The 19,691-nt window shown below is 41.7% G+C and overlaps 1 protein-coding gene across 1 annotated transcript; it reads left to right on the top strand.

Moving 5' to 3' along the window:
* The first annotated feature begins 128 nt into the window (after window positions 1–128).
* LOC137199644 (zinc finger protein DPF3-like) lies at window positions 129–19,079 on the top strand. The gene is made up of 11 exons (XM_067614077.1): window positions 129–208; window positions 8,575–8,735; window positions 9,304–9,411; window positions 11,617–11,744; window positions 12,487–12,582; window positions 12,774–12,834; window positions 13,647–13,688; window positions 14,220–14,360; window positions 15,541–15,654; window positions 15,875–16,649; window positions 17,013–19,079. Exons 1-10 carry the CDS (start codon window positions 177–179, stop codon window positions 16,033–16,035), a joined length of 1,044 nt encoding a protein of 347 aa, XP_067470178.1. The 5' UTR covers window positions 129–176; the 3' UTR covers window positions 16,036–16,649; window positions 17,013–19,079.
* Window positions 19,080–19,691: the final 612 nt, after the last annotated feature.

Here is a 19,691-nt window from a genome sequence, read left to right on the forward strand (position 1 = left end):
AATACAAGGGAAAACCCTTTAAAATAATTTTGACAGTTTACCCCACGAAGCCACGCCCCGTCCGCGTACGCTGTAAATGTATTGGTGCACGAATTCAGCCCGAGCTCTGATTGGTCCATTTCCGTAGGTTTCCCTCAGAACTGCAAGACGCCGATATTGCGTTACATTGTAGCAAAATGGCGGCTGTCATTCAGAATCCACTAAAAGCGTAAGTAATTTGGACATTGAGGAAATTGTGAATAATTACTTTGTTGCCAACTCGTACGTTAAAATTGGCTTTTCGTGCATGTGATTCTCAGTCGTGTGCATATGTCAGAGGAAGCTGTCTAAATTCATTTTGTGTACTTCTTGCATGGCAAAGTAGCCTCGTATAGTTCTTTTATTACACAAGATTTGAACATTTAGTGTTAAACATGTGCGGGCGGCTGCCTGACATTTTTGTCTGCACTAGAAGAGCTTTTCTTCCGCACGGTTTTTGCATTCAACAGAAGAGAGTGTCGTCTTCCTGGGCTGTAAATTTATTTGGAAAACTGTTGTCGACAACGTGCCTTTCCGCTGCAACGAATAATTAAAAGCCGATTTTCTTCGTGCTCGGTTCAAGGCACAGCGGCGAAATATCATCTGACATTCCGAAAGTCGTTTATAGTTGGTGTGAATTGTCGACATGTCAACTTTGGCTCCTCCGAGCGCAGACGTGGTCAGGACCCGGTAAAGCAAGGGAGGAGGCATTTTGTATTTGCATGCTTGCTGGCGAAATCGACAAGTGACAGCAATCTGAGTCCGCCGTTGGAAAAAACAGTGTCACTCTGTGCTCAGATAGCCTGTGAAATAGTCATTGTTATCCCTCAACTTCAAAGAAATGCTCCACCTTTTTTTCTCCATTTCTCCTTTGTTCTTCTGTATTGTTTCACCATTTCCACTAGTAGACATATTACTGTAAGTTAGACACAAGTAGCCTCCTGTTTATAGCCGTTTTATATTAAAACTATCACGTGGCTTTCCTTAAAATGCACATTCACGCGGACGCATTTAGTACAGTATGTTTTATATTGATGGGTTGTGATCATCATGGCTCTTTATGGGACTGTATGAAGGTGGAGCAGCCACTCCACTGTGCCTTTAAGTGGAGGAGTGCTTGAGATTAGCTTGGTCCAGGATCCTGAGCCCATCTGTCAGAGAGAGATGCTCCGACAGAGAGGAAGTGTTGGGCACAAGCAGGAGAACCATCTGCTCCTCCATGGAGGTACCCTGGCACCTCCATGGACCGCAGCTTAAGGAGTGGACCACACAACACCTTGCACATCACCCACACTGTTGCTATTGTTGTTGTGACATTGTTACTACACCTTGAGTAGGATGCAGAGTGATGTTTGCACAGCGGATACCTGATTGTTGTTTTGTCCATTGCATGATGGAATTTTCTGCACTTGGTTAGTGAATGGTACGTTTATATAATGCTAAATATTTTAGCCTCATGTTCACCAATTTGCACACTCACCCTAGTGTGGGGAGGACAATAACTAAACACATAATTTGCAAGGCATGTGTGACTTGGTGATGTGTCTTTGATTGTGTGATATTATGAAAGGCAGCAGGGTAGTTGAGTAGCTACAGATTACTGCCTATAATGGTACTGACCACTCGCAGAGGGCATAGATCTGTCTTGCTTTAATGGCCTTTAGCAAGACAACCCCCCACCTGCATAATCATTGCATGGTTATCAGTAAAACGCTGTTAGTGAAACGCAAAATTTCTCTTTAATCTGTATTTATGTACTTGCACTTTTCATGCCCGGCTTCATAGATTCTCTGAGTCCATCCAGGGAATTACCAAATACAATCACAGCCTCCTTTGTTGGCACATGAACAGCTCAGAGAAGCACTTGATGTTCAAGTGTTCACTGGAAATGCTAAATAAATAATACTTCGGTGTAATGCCTTCCATTCTCCATCTCTGTTTTTAATAAAAGCAGGATTGTTGGAAAGTACATTTCATTATTGTCTTGTTGGATTATTTCCCACGCATGTGTCCCAACAAGCTTCAGTGTGTTTCTGCTGTCGCTGTTTTAGCATTCTGATGTGGAATGTCTCCTTGCTATAAGCTGTGCTTAATGAAGTGTTTCAATCTGCTATAATTAGCCTCTGTCTCGGGTTTCTGACTTCATTTCACACGTTTGTCAGATTATAATTAGTCACACTTGACACTAATTGGATGTTGCTCCTGTGGACCAGTTTGACCTTTTTTTTGTATTAATATGATTCACTTTAGGGAAATGAAATGCTGGTTTGACTTTGTTGTAGAGATGTGGCGGATGAAGCTGCGGTGTGCAAGCCCGTGCATGTTGTCTGTGTGAGGTCTGTCCCTCGTTTGGGCACGAGAGGACAATAATCTCCAGAATCTGATGATTAAAATGGAGTCTGGAATATGTAATTAATAAAGAAGCTCATAAAGCTGCTCATTAAAATTGCAGCCACAGCTGGAGTTGTCTGCTGGTTGGACGCATCTTCCATCCACAGCTCTACTAACGTTACATCGCCCAGATCTCTCCCAGTCGTCAGCTACCTTGTCATTGGTGTTGAGTAGACTTTGAGTGAGTCAGGCCTGCTGTTTATTGGCACTGCAGTGTGGAGGTGTATGGTCTGGTTTACTCCTGCCCTCAGTCTAACTGTGTTATTCTGATTGGTGTAATCAGTGGTTGTTGTCAGGATGCAGTCACTCTGTAGGCCCTCCTCCTCCCCCTCCCTTGTTGTGTGGTAGCTTTAGCTTCCTGTGAAAAAGCAGTGTGCACCTGCAAATTTGTGAAACCTTCTGAACAGAGCAACAAAGACTGAACTTGTGGTTCCAGATCAAATATAATCATTTATATTCTCTCTGTTTTTTCTTTTGCAAGTGCAGATCTCTTTTAAACGCTGGGCCTTTTGTGAAGTAGTACACTGGGTTTTTGTCTTGACTGCAGAGTCACTTCTCTCCTGCGTGCTGCTCTGCTACAAACTGTAGTTTGTCGTCAGATATGCAAAATGAGTGTTGACACATGCTCACATTACGGACGCAGCCATGTGACACTGTGAACCGTTGACAGGAACACGCTGATAGCAGAGGCCCCACTGGCCACAAGATTTGCTTTTGTTCCTCGCCCTCATGCGCACACTCACCTTCTCTACTCAACTGTAAGATATCAGGGATGTGTAGCACATACCTGTGAGGCTCCTTTTTAAGCTCTGGAACGCACACTTAACCAGAGTGTTTCTAGTTCACTTTGATTTGATCAGTTTTATTACTACTTTTTTTTTTTGATACTATTGGACTCATGAAAGTAATTGTGACAGTCTGACAGGGCAAGAAACAAGTGGTCAGATGATCAGACAGTTTAGCCAGATTATCTAAACCACTTTATTTGGAGGTAAAAGTGAGTGCATTCGACATGTTGGGTTATAATCCCTCATTGCACAGGAAAAGTGTGTGTTCACAATTAAAGGGAAAATTCACCACTGTGAATATGATGATTTCTGAAAACTAGGTCACCTATGCAGTAGAAATGTGTAATTATTTTTGAAATCAATGCCCTATGACTAGAGAAAACTGAGAAAAAGGCTGTAGATTCCCCATAGTGCTCTTAAGGAGGAATCCTACAACAACCAGAATGCATTGCAGGCATCCTGTCCAATCAGAGTGACTGACTCTACTGACATGTTTATGGCCAGCAGAGCAGCCATTTAGCAAAGGCTGAGCAGTCTTATATGTCTTTAGTGAGGTGTATTTTCATTTACAAAATGTTTTTCCTCATAAAGTCTGGATATATTGTGTCAGTGTGCAGTGATCATAAAACAAACAGCACACTGGAGTCAGTCATGTTGATCATTGCATTGTTTTGGGGGTAGTCGCACCAAGCCATGACTCAAGTCAAGCTGGCATGCTGTGAGTGTTTTTCCATTACACAGCACAGCAAAGTCAAATAAGTAGTTTACCTGTTGGAGGTGTGCTGGTCATCTGTAGCTCTTCATCAAACATCATCATCATTACTGTGGCTGTTTCTGCTTGTACTATTCCTCCCTACATTATTTCTAACTGATCTGCTGAACATATAGCCCCAAATATCTCCAAATGTTGTTGTTTTAGCCTGTTTTTAGCACTGCTAACAAAGCTCTTCTAATTCGGTGAGGAACACATTTAATTTCTTGTATGTTCTTCAAAATAAAAGTGTCCCGTTATTTAGTCATTTAAAAGCTTTAAGTATGAAGCAGTAAAGCAGGAAATGTTGGGTTTTCATCAGCAGTATCTTAACAAGGCTCTGATACGGCTGCCCCTCGGCAGGCTCCCTGGAAGCTGACCAATAAGAAAAGAGTGGGCTCATCGGGAGAGGGGCCTTAATAAGACAAGAGCTAAGACAGCCTGTTGGAGACATAGGCTGAACTGAAGGGCTGCATAAAGGGCCAATATAAGATAAATAAGGAGTTTTTTGGACTATAAGTCCTGCAAAGTTACTGTAGTGGAGTCCCAGAATAAAAATATAGAGCTGGAAATGAGCATAGGTCACCTTTAAAGTAGCCTATTTAGTGGTATGATATTTGAGTGTCTGCTTTACTTTATCGATGGTGTAACATGGTAGGCAGAGTGTTTTTTTGAGACCCACATTTGACAGTCCTTGAAGGCACCACTATAGAAAATGAGGAAACTTAGTTTGTAGTCTAAGGAAGATCTCCAAAATCCACCAAGTGACACATTTTGTGTCACCCGGCTGACTTTTTGCCAGCAAACGAGTGGGGAGCTCTGGGTGCAGGCAACATGGAGGGAAGTTAAACGTTGTTCATCATTTGCATATACTACCCACGTTGTAATGATAACATGCTGGTTGCAGAGTTTCACTTTAAGGCAAGCATGGCGGGTCAAAGTTGAACCAGGAAGTGAGTGTGTACATTGTGATGGGTGTTTACAACAGGAAGCGTGGTTAATGACTTCACTGCTCACACTCATTATTTTAGGATTTTGTATAAAACCTGTCTGATTGTGTGACTGCTTGTGTTTCTTGCTTGATCAGACTTTTAAGGGATGTTGTTCCCAGATCTCAGCAGTTAAATTGGTCAGTAGAAAGTTATTGTAACTGATATAAGAATAGATACAGATTTAAGTAAACAGGAATAATGCTTTAACCAGTTCTTAGAATCCTCCCCATGTCAAAGGATAGTGGAAAAACTGAAACATCAAGACAAGAGGGGAAAAGTCATGAGTACTGAGACAGGGGTGGTGTGTGTGTGCGTGTGTGTGCGTGTGTGTTTCAGAGCGAGAGCGAGCAAGAGATATGACTCTCTTTCTCCCTCCCTCCCTCTTTCCCCTTTGTGTCGTTGGACGTGTGGGTCTTGTCACTCATTACGGGTGTCAGAAAGATCTCTCACCTAAGCCAGAGCACCTGCTGCTCAGGGCGGCGGGGCTCTGATTGAGAGCATGTCGTTGTCACAGCCAGCACCAAGACTTTCACCACTTATTTGTTCTCTCCCTCACCCAACCCTTGCAAATTTTCACCGAGACTGATCAGCATCTTTCTATTTGCTCTGTTCAACTTGAGTAATCTCTGGAGTGCTGCTTTCTTGGCGCTCCACGGCGTGTACCCTTTGAGCACGCTCTCTTGTAGCCGAGACTACTTCAGGGACCGTTTACAGCTGGTCTGCTTTTAGTAAACTGATATGTCTCACCGCGTCTGGTCAGAGCTGTGTGTTGATATCAAGGAATGGCAGTGAAGCACACAGGTTTAGTTTGATGGGTATTTGCAGGAGGCATTACACTTCGCATATGGTATGGATGTACTTTGTGGAAAATAATTTATTGGAATTTTTTTACAGCTGTGTGTTATTATTTTTTATGAGCCAAATATTTATCTTTCAAGAAAATTCTTCAAGCTACTGGTGGAGAACATCTGAACTTGCAAAAGCAATCTGCTTTGAGTATATCCCTGACTGTGTGATTCCTCTTGTAAAAATTCCTGCATCTTAAAGCCTGAGAAAGCACAGTTAGATGTCAGGAATTGGTGTTTCCTCAGCTTTGTGTGTGCTAACACACACTGTGTGACATCTTTACACAATGGAAAATAGTTGTGATATGATTATTACCTCCTTTCTCTCAGTTCTGCATTTGTGCATCATCCGTCTGTTTGTTTTTATTTTGCTCATGTTCTTTCCCTTTTCTGTCTTTCTCACACCTTCCCAGCCCTCCCTGTGCTCAAACTGTACCTGTGACCTGTGTTTACTCTTCTCAGTCACACTGATGTGAAGCTTCTCTTTCCCAGAAGCCTCAGACACTGTGGCTTTGTCTAAACCGCAGAGCAGTGGGCTTTGTGCGGGACAGCATTCCTAACACGGCTGTTCATCTGCTGGACGTTGTCTCTTCAAGGGCTAGGGGTAAAGACAGAGAGAGAGAAACAGAGAGAGGGAGAGAGAGAGCAGGGTCTGGAAGACGCTGACATATTGGACTCCCACCTCCTAAGGTCTACTTAAAGATTCCAGGCTCGACTTGCAGCCCGCAGCTCATTAGTTTCACTTCAAAATGGCCGTCTTCCTAATGTTGTAATTGAAAACATGTGGAGGAACTTCATTTTGTGTGTGTGTGTGGAGATGCCATGTTCATACTAGAACAACCAGTAGCTGTTAATCGCCCTCTTGGCCCAGTGATCTAACAGCAGACTGTAGAAATCACACACAAAGTACCTTGCCATGCTTTCAGAGTTCCAGCATTTACCCCCATCTTTGATATAGTCAAATTAGAACCTGCCCTTGTGCTAGGCACTCTGCTGAGATTAATTAAGTAGGCTAATTACCATACCAGGCGTGTGGCAGCGATTGAGGGCTTGAATGTGAAATATCCTCCCCCATTTCACTCTGAATATTAACATTGAAACCCTGAGGGACTGCCAAAATCTCACTGGCGCTAAGAAAAGTGGAACTAAGTGTGAGAGTCTTAGCTGCTCGCCGGTCGGAGGAGTGACTTCATATCTGACTCCAGATTCTATGTTGTGTGATTACTCAGACTCAGTCAACAGCACCGTAGCTCACAGCCTATCTAGAATCAGATCACACAAAGAGCCCAGAGAGGAAATAATATGTTTAACTTCAGGAGTTAGAGCAGCAGAGTTGTTGCTGCAGTGTTGTAAGGTTGCATTGTTTTTTAATAACTCTGGCATCACAGGGCTCTAGGCACAGCATTACTGGTCGGTTAGTCAGTGGGTCTACCACTTTGATCCAGACAGAGATATCTAAACAACTATTGGATGGATTGCAGGAAATTTGGTGCAGACATCCATGTTGCCCAGACAATGAATTCTAATGACTTTGGTGATCTCTTAACTTTTCATCTAGCACCACCATGAGGTCGACATTTGTTGTTTTGAGCATCAACTTTTAGTTGGAAATAAGGAAGGAAGGAAATGTGACATTCATGAACCCCTCATGATGTCATTATGAATTGCAATTATTTTGGTGTACTGATTATTTTCATGATTGATTAATTGTTATGTTTATAAAATGTCAGAAAAGTTGTGAAAAATGCCTGTTAATTATTCCTTAGAGCTCATGATGATGTCTTTAGAGATGTTGTTTGGTCTGATCAATAGTTCAAAATCCAAAGGAATTCAGTTTATGTATGATACAGGAAAAAGTTTCAAATCTTTACAACTGAGAAGCTGAAACCTGCAAAACATTTGGCATTTTTGCTTAAAAATTGGCTCTAAAGATTATTATTATTATTTTTTTTTTTTTTTTTTTTAAAAGGTTTTCCAATTAATCCACTAGTTGATGCAGTTACTCTGTCTTTTCTAGTGCTGTCAGGTCACATTTTAAAATGTGTCCAATACTGTTTATGACCAAGTACCTAAAACCAGTGACATTCCCAGCAGCCTCAGCTGTACCTTCTTTTCAGTGCTAAATATCAAATGTTAGCATGCTAACATGTCAAACTTTTATTTTCATATATTTATACAATATAGGCTATCTTCTTAGCATTGTCATTGGATTAGCTAAAATAGCATTTAGTGCAAGAATCCCCTAACAGAGTAAGTAGAGTAAGTACAGGGCTTAGCATGGCTGTAGACTCTCAGTCTTGTTTCCTTCCACAGATTCGCCCCAATAGCAAGCCTGAAAGAGGATGAGAAGCTGTCAGTGTGATACTTACCTTGAACGGACTTGACTAGAAATTTGAACTGACGTTAATGGCATAAATTGGGTCAGGGACAATTTCTGAGGGACAGTCTTGCGTCGTTAAGATTATGAAAATTAAAATGTACCTCTGCAGAGTTGTATGGCTCAAAGAACCCGCTGATACTTCTTCCATTATGTTGTATCGCTAAGTGCTTTCTATCATCTTGCAGCTGCTTCAGCTAACTGATTTAATTTATGTAGCAGCCAAGCAACAGACCATTATCATACATGTTAAAAGGCTTATCTGCATATCACAGATTCCGCAAATATGGTCGCATTTATAGTTAGTGACAGGTCTTGACAGATGCTTTATCGAGGCTAGGCTGTATGCCTTGATGTGTCAACCACATCATTCAGAGTCACTGACCCCTGCTGCGAATGTTACCCCCCACAGGTTGGGAGACCAGTTCTATAAGGACGCCATTGAGCAGTGCCGCAGCTACAATGCCCGTTTGTGTGCTGAACGCAGCGTACGCCTGCCATTCCTGGACTCGCAAACCGGTGTGGCCCAGAACAACTGCTACATCTGGATGGAACGCCACCACCGCAGCCCTGGTATACACACACACACACACACACACACACACACACACACACACACAGTTTTTTTTTTTATCTAAAGAGTGTTTTTGGCCCATTAAGCTTGTAAAACATGGTGTCTGCATCTGCTCTTGATTGCTTTTTTCACTTAATTGATTGCTTAATCATTGATCGTTTAATCTATAAAATGTCAGGAAATAGTGAGAAATGTCATCACAATTTTTTTGTCTAACCAACAGTCCAAAACCAAAGATATTCAATTTATAATGATATAACACAAAGAAATCAGCAAATTCTCACATTTGAGAGGGTGAAACTAGCAAATGACTGAAACAATTAATCGATTGTAAGAACTGTGGCTTTCGCTGTTGCCTAATCAATATATTAATCCCAGTAATGCTTAGGAAATTGAAAGTGTAAACCTCAATACAGAAATGGCAAACAAAAAAAAATCAGTAAAATGAATGTCTTGTTACTTGCCTGTTTTTTTTCTACATAACAAAACAGATTCTATAGCTTTTAGCATCGATGTGCTTTATAGCTGAAACAGTCTTGTTGCATGAGTACAACTGTTGTCGTGCAGGAGTGGCAGCCGGGCAGATGTACACATACCCTGCCCGCTGCTGGAGAAAGAAGAGACGGCTGCACAACACCTCTGATCCCCGCCTGGGCATCTACGGTCTCCAGCTCGGTAAGTTCCTGCGGAGCCACCTGCCCATCGCTTTCTGCTCCTCTTAGTCTCCCCCCCCCCCACCCACCCACCCCCCGCCCCCATGTCTCCCATCCACCCACCACCTCCTTCAGCTCATGTGATTACTGGTGATGATCTGGAATAATCTCGCTAAAAGCATATCACTCTGTCTCAGAGCGCGGAGCAGAACAGGCTGCCAGTCATTTTTCCAGAGGATGAAATGTGGTTGTGTTCACCCCGGCTGGTAAACTTGTTTTGTGAGAAGTAGAACATGTAATTAGATTTACCACTGCTGGGAGCAGCGAGACAGAGTTTGGCCACTGCAGACAGTATTTAATAAATGTTATGGAATGGAGTTTGGCCTTCTCTGGCTGCCACTTGAAAGAACTCACTCCTCACTTAACACATTTACCCTCTCCTATATATTCTCCCGTGATCTTCTTTTCTTCTCGTTATCTCCCTTGCTGATTGGTTTAGTCTCTTTCTCTCTGGCAACTCTTTCATCTCTCCATCTCTCCCTGTAATCTGCCATTCAGTCTGTGTGTGTTTTGTGGCCATTGTTCCTGAGCTCAAGTAACTGGTCCATTCTGTGCCCGAGCTCGCATACCCACAGGGGTGTGAAACTGTCCTAAAGAATGAACATGACAGAGGCAGAATCTCACACAAAAACATTATGTTAACTTTCAGTTTCTATTAGCTTCTATAAATGGCTGTGAGAATTTCACTTTTGATTTCCATGATCATGATTCAGTTCATGTTAGAAGGAGTTGAGAAAGTAAGAAAGGAGGGAGAGAGCCTGGAAAGAGAGAGCAAGATGGAGAGATAGCATATGAACCGAGCCTTTGTTTCCCAAAACACATCCCATTGTAGCCTATTGTTTTCCACAGAGCTTGCACTCGCTAAGACCCCACCACCGCCACCCTGCTGTCCCTTCCCTTCCCCAACAACAGCGGATTGTACAGCCCCGTCTGGGTGTGCCCAGCGGAGGGGAACATACCCTGATTTAACCTGGCGTCTCTTATACAGAGCATGTTGTGCAGCTGGCCAGAGGTGGCCAGCACAAGGCAGCAGCCACAGTGCTGCTAGCTGGCTGGCTGTCTCGCTGCCTCGGCAGGCTGTCTAACTGATGGTGTGCTAGAGACTGGGGCTGCATGCAGAATCAGCTCCCTGCTGCAGGCTGCTGCCGGCTCTATTTTTAGCCCCCCAGCTCCCATGGGTTGGGAGAGAGTGAGGGAGGGGAGGTGGGTCTGTCTCGTCGCGGAGAGTTGAAAGTCAACGTGTGCAGACACAATGGTGAGGGGCTGCCGCCGCATGGCGGTGGGGCCCATTTTAGAGAAGCGTGTTGTGTGTGTGTGTGTGCTTCTTAACGCCTACCTCCTATATCTGCTTCTTACCTATGCAGTCTTCTGTTGCTTCAGCAGTTCATGTTCAGCATTCTGAAAAAGCCTTTCTAGTGGGTGCAGTGGTAGAAGATGAAGGGGCTAATAGAAAGCTGGAGTCAGGGGGCTTTGAAGTGTGTCCTCTTTTCAAACATTCACAAAGCAACTGGATGATCATGGAGCTCTCTGTGGAGAAGAGATTGTGTAAATAAGATGTGCGGATCCGACTGACTGTCAAAGCTTTTGTTTGTTCTGCTTTGTCTACTCAACCTGCTTGCCTCCTACACTGTTTGTTTAGATCTTCAGCTCGCTGTAGGAGGACATATCTGCATGATGTGTTCAGGTTAAAGGGATAAGCCACTTAACTACATTGTACCACAGAGATTCCTGTGGACAAAGTCAGCCTAATATCTGCACAGTGCAGCATTATTGAGAGCTTGGAGGATGACAATGCATTCTCTTATGTTTTGTTGAGTAAAATAGGGTTGTGAAAATAGTAGTGATGACACATTCTGTTGCAGGCAAAAACAAATGACTACCACTGTAACAAACAAATGTTCCAGTAATTTCCCACATGCTTATCTTAGTATTGTGTGAGTGAGAGAGAAGATAAATAATAGAAATATGCTGACAGAAAGCTGCTCACAGAGGCCAAAGATTATAGTATTGATGGTTCTTTTCACAATTACAGTGCTTGGTTCAGGTTTCATTTCTTCAATTGAATCTTTTTTTTTCCCCGTAAGTGAACAATATCCCCCTACAGTATAAACACAGCACTGGTATTCTGATGATTCATCACATTAATTTTTTTTTTGTCTTTGTGCAGATGGTGGCCTCATGTCCAAGGACACTTTGCCCACCCAGAGCACCACACTGGAGGCTCTGCTAAGAGGCGAGGGTCTAGACAAGAGGAACAACTCTAAGAACGACGAGGAGAGCCTGCTGGAGATCCAGGTTCGTTCAGTCACACAGGTTGTCGGAAACACTGTGTGTGTATGTGTGTGTGTGTTTGCACTAGTGAAGAGCGTCAGCCAAATGTTTAAAATGTGAATGTTCAGCGATATCACTCAAACGACTGAGGGCCCTGGCATTGACAGTGAAGTGTTACGCCCCAACTGGTTGCCAAGGCAACTTGCCAAGTTTTTCCAGCTGACCTGCAGGGCTTGTTAGCTGACTGCTGTCTCACTCAGAAGCATTTTGGACAAGCGGGCTGCTCCAACATTGACTTCCCATTTGCTGACCATTATGTATGGCAATGATAATAAATAGTCCACATGATAATGCAAATAAAAATAGGAATAATATGAAAGTTCAATTTAAAGTCTGTAGTTCTGTCATTGCTGATTTTCTGTAATCTCGTTCAAAGTCAAAAACAGACATATCTCTCAACATCACACATTCCACCAAATAGTTTGTCGTGTGGGAGCATGACATACAGGAAGACGGCTTGCAGCATTGCAGCTCATTCCTCTTCTCAAGTCAATCAGTTAATTTGTAAGCTTTTGAATAGACATTTATACAGGAACAGAAAGTACATGTCAGAAATACCCAGATTATATTGAGAACCAAAAAATATTTGGATTTTTTTCCTTCCTCTCTGGTGTTGCTGCTTAGTGTTTTTTAAAGATTTAAAGATGGCCTTTAATCAGAGCTGAGCATTGAAATGATCCTTTCTCTCTCTCCCTCTGTGTCTCAGAGGGTTCTAGAGGCAGATGCAGCAGAAGATGCCTTCAACGATGATGACGACTACGAGGTGGACACTCCTAAGAGGAGACACCGGGGAAAAGGAAGAGTAAGTGACACCACATCTCAATCACAAAGTATTCAGGAAGTTGAAGAAAAGTAGCCTTGTTTGCCAGTTTACTGAAAGAAAACAAAACATTTCTGTTTCACCCGTGGTGCATGCTGTAGCGTATATGTTTATGTTGGAAGACTCCAGCCGTGGATTTCAGTGCAGATAGTAAATTTTTAGTTTTTCTTCAGGGTCGGGGTTCAGGCCGCAGGAGGGCAGATCTGGATGACGACAAGCCATATGTCTGTGACAGTAAGTAGAGATGAAACATGAGTTGTGTTTTAGCATCATGCCCTGTTAATCAGCTAGTGTGCAATGCTGAGTTCATATTATCAACTGATTTCTTAGGCATTTATTGTGCTTTTTTATTACTTTTTTTATTATTATTAGTTTTACTTCACTATCATGTAGCAAAATAAATCTAATCTGAATTTTGTACCTAATGCCCTTTCAAAATGTCACAGTATATATTGAGTACTTTATATCAGTCTGTTTTGTTTACCCAGAACATAGCATGTCCCATTACTTAAAATAAATTCTGCATATCCAACTTTTTATCTAGTGTATCTTGGATACAACCCTTACTTATTGTTTATTTCCTTCTCTAATAAAATATTTCACATTAAGTTTGGTTCCTTTAATGAGATCAACTTTCTTGTCCATATTCTGAAAATTAGAATAGTGTCACAAGATCAGTATTTGTTAAAACTGTATTTTTGGCTCATCATGACATTTTTCTCAAGAACCTGTTGATGCCCATACTCTGCCATGACCTTTTCTTACTTATGAGTTTTTTACTATATATGTATTGAATATCCACAGATCAGGATGATATTTCCAAAATACCATCACAGTTACTGTCAAAAAGTCAACTAACTGAATCACCAACATAGTTTTTTTTAAGATGGAACCACAGGAACAAACAAGGTCAACCAGTATCACTCTAGTCTCAAGTATTCGTGTACATGCAGGTTGCATATGGAAACTACAGGCAGAGTATGTTGGATTTTACACTTGTTGTAGTGACTCACATAATAATGCTGTTTTCTCTCCATCTGTTTCAGACAGATACAAACAAAAGAATAACTCAAAATCTTCAACCTCAGGTATCTTGATTTGTTGACTCTTTTTGATATTTTTGGACATTTGGATTGTTTTGAAAGATTTTTGAGTGTGTGTGTTTTGAGTGTCGCAAGCGCTATGATTATTGATTTAGCCCCTATATTATCTTACTTTTCTCAAGCTGAAAAGTGCCCCCAGTGCTATGAAACTGAGACATGGTTATTATGTTGTCTGTGTTTGTGTTGTATTTGACTGACTGTTGTAATTAGATCTCTAAGTGCTTCCTATTTTTGTCCCTTTTGGAATCAGTAATACAATAGCTCTATTAAATGCCATAAATTCAATTTATATTCCCATATTAGATGAGATTACTACCAGGTTGCAAGCCTGTTACCACCAGAGAACATCAAACTAGATTTTTGTTGGTGGTGGATGTTGGACTTGTTGCTTTGTGAAAGTTATTTAAGTTTATAAGCCTTTATCCTAAACAGAGAAGAAGAAAAAAAGTTTATAAAATAAAATGGTGCAATCAGCCTGAGTAGTAAGAATGAAAATTTGCATCCTGCGTGTTGCAGTCTATGCGAAGCGCTACAGGAACCGTACGGGACTAAGCTACCACTACACCCATTCCCACCTGGCAGAGGAGGACAGAGCCGGGGAGAGAAGCACGGTGGCGTCCAGATCTCCTTCTGTACAGCAGACTGACCGGCACAAACGTAAGAAGTCACTCTAATATGTCTTTGTTTGAGGAAACCCAACTCTAACATCACTTACCATCATATACTATGTATACAGTACATGTCTGCTTAGAGTCCCGTCAGGAGTTGCATAAATACACTCCAATACTGCACTGACTGAATTATGTTCGTGTGGGGGGGGAGTCAAGTACAAAATGTTGGCTCTGAAAACGGATGTCATTTTCTTAAAGATTTCCAGACAAGTGCATAAAAAGCTTGCTTTTCCATCAGCACCAAAGCTCAAGAATTTTATTGGTACCTGTATCAAAAACGATGACATGCCCAGACTCACTCTGGGTAAGTAGAAATATTTGCCCTAAAAAATCAACTATCCCTAAACTATCCCTACGATGCAGCTATAAACTCCATTACTGCCTGTCTCTTGACAATAAATAAATGTGTGAGCAATATTTTTTTAAAGTTAAACGAGGACAAAAGTGAAATCCTTCTAGTCAGCCCTAAAACAAAAAGAGAAACGCTGTTTAATAATCTGGGGAAATTAAATCTGAGGTTACAAGTCATGGAGTTATCTTAGATTCAGATCTAAGCTTGTCATGCCTCTTATGTCAAGCTGACTCGATTACTGTAATGCCCTTTTTACTGGACTCCCGAAAAAAAAAAAAAAAAAAAAAACACTGAGCACAACCAGCCTGAGAGACTTCAGCTCATCCAAAACTCTGCAGCTCAGCTATTAACCAGAAAGAAGAGGAGAGAGCACATTTGTTTAGTTTTAGATGGCTTCTAAACATTTAGAATTGACTTTAAGGTCCTCCTCCTTACATACAAAGTCCTTAATGGGCTAGGACCCTTGTTAACTATCTTCCTTCAAGAACACTGTGATCATCTGCTGCTGGTTTATCGGAGGTTCCAGCTGGAAGAAAATCGGGGGTGCAGGCCTTGTCAATTACGCCCCAAAGCTATGAAACACACCACTTATAGATATCAGGGAAGCCAGCTCACTAAATATTGTTAAAAGAAACTTAAATTCTTTTTTGCACCTTGCTTTGCACTTATGCACTGTTGTGCTTCTTTTTTAAATGTTGTATTTTACTTTATCTTATACATTATATGTTGGTTTTCTATCCTTGTTCTTACTATTTTCTTAACTTATTATTATTTATTATATCGAACCTCCTTCTTTCCTTGACTTTTCTTGTAGGTCCAAAGGGTCCAGGTGGGACTAGCATTCCCAACAACTACTGTAATAAATGCCATGGCTCGAACAAGAAAATGGGTAAATCTGGGTCCCCCTGCACAGCCTGCCAATGCACAAGTGAGTTTAAATACACCAGTATGAAATACGTACAAGGCATTTTAAAAGATACATATATATAATTGATTCTCTGCTTTAGTTGTGTGTTGACAGTGGATGGTAGTTGCATCTCTTAGGATTTATGATGGGGGAAAAAAACAGTCTTAAAACTTTATGACTCTCCTCCTTATGATCCATTATGTGTGCACTGACTCTGTTCCTCTCCTGCCCTGCGAGCCAGCTGACCGTGTAGAAGAGAAGGAGGACGGGACTTTTACCGGGGCCGAGGAGCTGTTCGGCACCACCTCGGAGAGCGACACTTCCACCTTTCATGGATTTGAGGAAGACGAGCTGGAGGAGCCCGCCACAAACAGCAACGGAATATCCAACCGACACAGATAGAGAGAGCCGTCTAGATTTCAAGAGACAATTTTTTTATATGGATTAACCTCTGGCAAAAATCTGCTGCTTCTTTTTTCAATGTTTTTTGTTTGCAGAAAGCACAACGTGATAATTTCAGGACAGAAATGCAAGTGGTATTTTATCTACTGAACATTGTTGAATAATTTATGAACACTTTTTTTTATAAATAAATATATATATTAACTTTTAAGGCAATGAACGTCAGCATTTCTTGACAAGTGACTTGCAAAACAGAAGATGTTTTTGGAGTGTTTCTCCCCCTCCCCCCCCTCACTGGAGCAGAAGGAGCATAAATGTTATGAACAAAAAAACACTGGAGAAATTGGAATTTTGAACAAATGAAATTTTTAAAAGGCATGAATGATACGTTTGGAAGATGATTGAATGTCATTGCAGACCCATACTTGAGCTACTGGATGTTTCTGAATCAGTGATGACTATGAAGGTCTCTTCTTCTGCTCTAACTCTGGATTATACTTGGATGAAAATGAAGGAACCAATGAAAGGACTTGCCACAGGCCAATGGAAATGTTGGAGATGAAGAAGCCTAAATATATAGTCTTTAGAGATATGGGGGACTAAATAAACAAAAGGTAAGCAGTTGATGTTATTCTCTCATAAAGAAATGTAAGATATTTTGCAGATGGTGAAGAGGTGACCTTCGAGACTGCTAATGCACTGACTCACCACATAACAAGTAGACTGCTGGAATAGTTTGTCAGTGATGCAAACCAGTGTAAATATGATTAGGACTGAATGCATTGTTGCATATTTATTGGATAATCAAACTGATTCGGTTTTATGTGGCTTTTCAAATGACAATAACTCAAGCTCCCTTCCTTTTTAAAGCCTGGTAAATCCCTCTGACAAATGCAAAAAAAGTGTTTTTGGAAGCAAACATTAGTTTTTCAAACATACCATGTGTAAGTCTAACCCATATTGTCTGTGTTATATAGGAGCACTCAGCACATTGGCATGTAGCCCAGGGGTGGGGGCGACCAGTGAAGAAGAGGATTTAACCCTCAAAAACTAATGAGCCTTCATGTCCCTTCTGATTTGGGCCTAAAATAACTGACATGAAATGGATGGACAGACATCCACCACTTCTACAGGCCATGTGGCTTAATTGAAGCAACTGCTCCCTTGACGATGTGAATCGATCACTTCTGAACATTTGAAATGTGAGTCGATCCAGCTTCATTTCATCCTCTCTGCACTGTGCTGGAGCTCCACTGAACTATGGGAACACTAAAGGCCAGGCCTTTGGACTGTTTGTGCCCAACGGGTGCATTTTGGGCCTCGCGGCCCAGCCTGTCCACTCCTGCTCTGTGACTGTGTGTCTGCTGCGTGATCCGATGTGACACTAAGACGTCATTATCCTCATCACTGTGCCAGCCTGCCGCTCTGCACTGGAAACCAGCTCTGACAGCCATGACCCTCCAACCTGATTGGACCAGTGACCCTCTGACCCCCCAGCCATAGAGATGGTGCTCAACTCCACCACTATTACATGCAGACCTCTGGACTACTGTATTAATACCCTGACATGGACACAAAGGTTTTATCTTTCTGCTTCTGTCCCTCTGTCTGTTTACGCTCTCTATTTCCTGGGCCTCCCTGATCTCATTCTGATGCGAAACGGTCGCAGTAATTTAGCTCTTTTTTTTTTTTTTTTTCATCTTTTCTCTCTTGTATGATATTTCTATGTTTTGAACTGTTTAAACTTTGATTAGTATGACTCCTTGGGTTTGTTCAGACTGTATTGATACCTCTGTCCTGATCAGGTGCACAATAGCCACAACTACTCAGGCATCTTTTCATTTCCTCTGCCGTTGATTGTTCAGCCACTCAGCCCTGATTCATGTGATTGTATTCAGTTGGCAAGGAGGAACAATAACACCACACAAGGATCCCATTATAATCAACTCCTGAGAGGGGTTTGGGATGCTGCGGTCTCACGCTATATAAAAAAAAAAAACATCGCAATAACAAGCTTCAACTTTGTCTGTTATCTGCTGATTTTACCTGGTGTCTCACTCGCCATGCAAAACCTTTCCACATTCTGTTTGAAACTTTCTGTCTCGGTAGATCATGACAAGAGTGAGATTCATCTCTGATGCATTTGAAACCAATATTGTTGGCGGAGAGATGCAACTCTGCTCCAACCCACATTACTTAATGAGAAGTAAAAACTGTAAATCCAAGTTATCTGTGACATTTCCGTTGAGTGCTTTAGAGGGCCTAATTGCTTCATGACATTTAGAAGGTGCTTGAAGTACTGTATCAAAAAGCCTTTAGGGGTCCATAGGTTGTGCATACTGTGTAAGAGGTCTGTGTCCATCCATGTGATTATTCAGGATCACTGCAATGTAACAATAGCCGCTCTGTTTTTTTTTTTTTTTTTTTAAGAGAACCATTAATCCTACATATGCGTCTTTTATGACTTTCATAAGTGCTTGTGCATTCGAACCATCTTTCTTCACTTCCCTCAGGGACCCTCCACACAGCAGTTTGTCTCCTCTGGGCAAAGAATGGATCAGAGACTTGTCAATAATCTTCTCTTGTATCAGTTATGTGGTGTCTCCACAGTGAAATGGGTCAGTGTGTCTTTTATCTTCCAAAGTCATGCCAGTAAGTGAAAGCATGTGTCATCAATCATAACCTTGCTAAATGTTACCTACCGTATATGAAAGGCCTCGTGCAGTGCAGTTCTGAACAAAAGGAGAAGCTCCTAAATGCAAAAGTCAGCGATATCTTCTTAGAGTTATGTGTCACCAATCATTGAATAGCCTGTATACCTCGTCAAAGACACAGCAATAGGCCCTGGTACTCTGTCAAGCCTGCAAGGGGTGGAGAGGGATGATCGGGGCGGGAACGGAGCCAAGAGGAGATGAAATGGACATGACTGGGCGTTTGTTTCATCTTCAGCTGTAAATACAAGTCAAAATGGAGAGAATGAAGTCTTTGTTTGTTAAACTATTTTTATTGTTCTGAAAAAATAAAGAATTAATGGTAATGCTCAATGCTGGGGGGTGTTTTTGGGTCATTTTGAAAAGGCAGCTGATAAGCAGAAGAATCCTAGACTGGATCAATAGGTTGGAGTGACCCCTCAGACTCCATGAGCAGACAGAAAGGAAAAACACTACCTCAGTTCGTGAGAGCAGCGGTGGCTCGAAATGAGAACAAGAACAAGGCTACAGTGCAGGGACCTTATATTGATCTGTAGGTGCTGCTTAAGAAATCACAAGTAAGCCTGTTGAAGTCATATATGAGCAATAGTCTGTCTGAAGAAAAGGTTAGTTACTATTTACTGCAGGTATAAAGTGGAAAGGTTTATAGTATCAAAAAAGACTGAAGGGAGCTGCTTTATAGCATTGAGCAGGTTCCACGTGGACCCTATTAAATGTGTCAAATCCCTTCATCACAGAGTGGCAGCATAATAGCATTTAAACAGGAGCCAGAAACTAGATCACACATTTACTTCTTAGAATAGGGAAACTCGTAAAGGTCAAAGCAACCTTTCACAACAAGATTTAGTTGTGAAGCACTGCAAATTCCCTAGAAGGAGGAAGTAAATCATAACAGCAAGATACAAGTTTTAAGCCAAAAGAGAAATCTGTCACAAGCAAGAGTTT

Source organism: Thunnus thynnus, chromosome 16 (genome assembly GCF_963924715.1).
Source record: "Thunnus thynnus chromosome 16, fThuThy2.1, whole genome shotgun sequence".
NCBI lineage: Eukaryota > Metazoa > Chordata > Actinopteri > Scombriformes > Scombridae > Thunnus > Thunnus thynnus.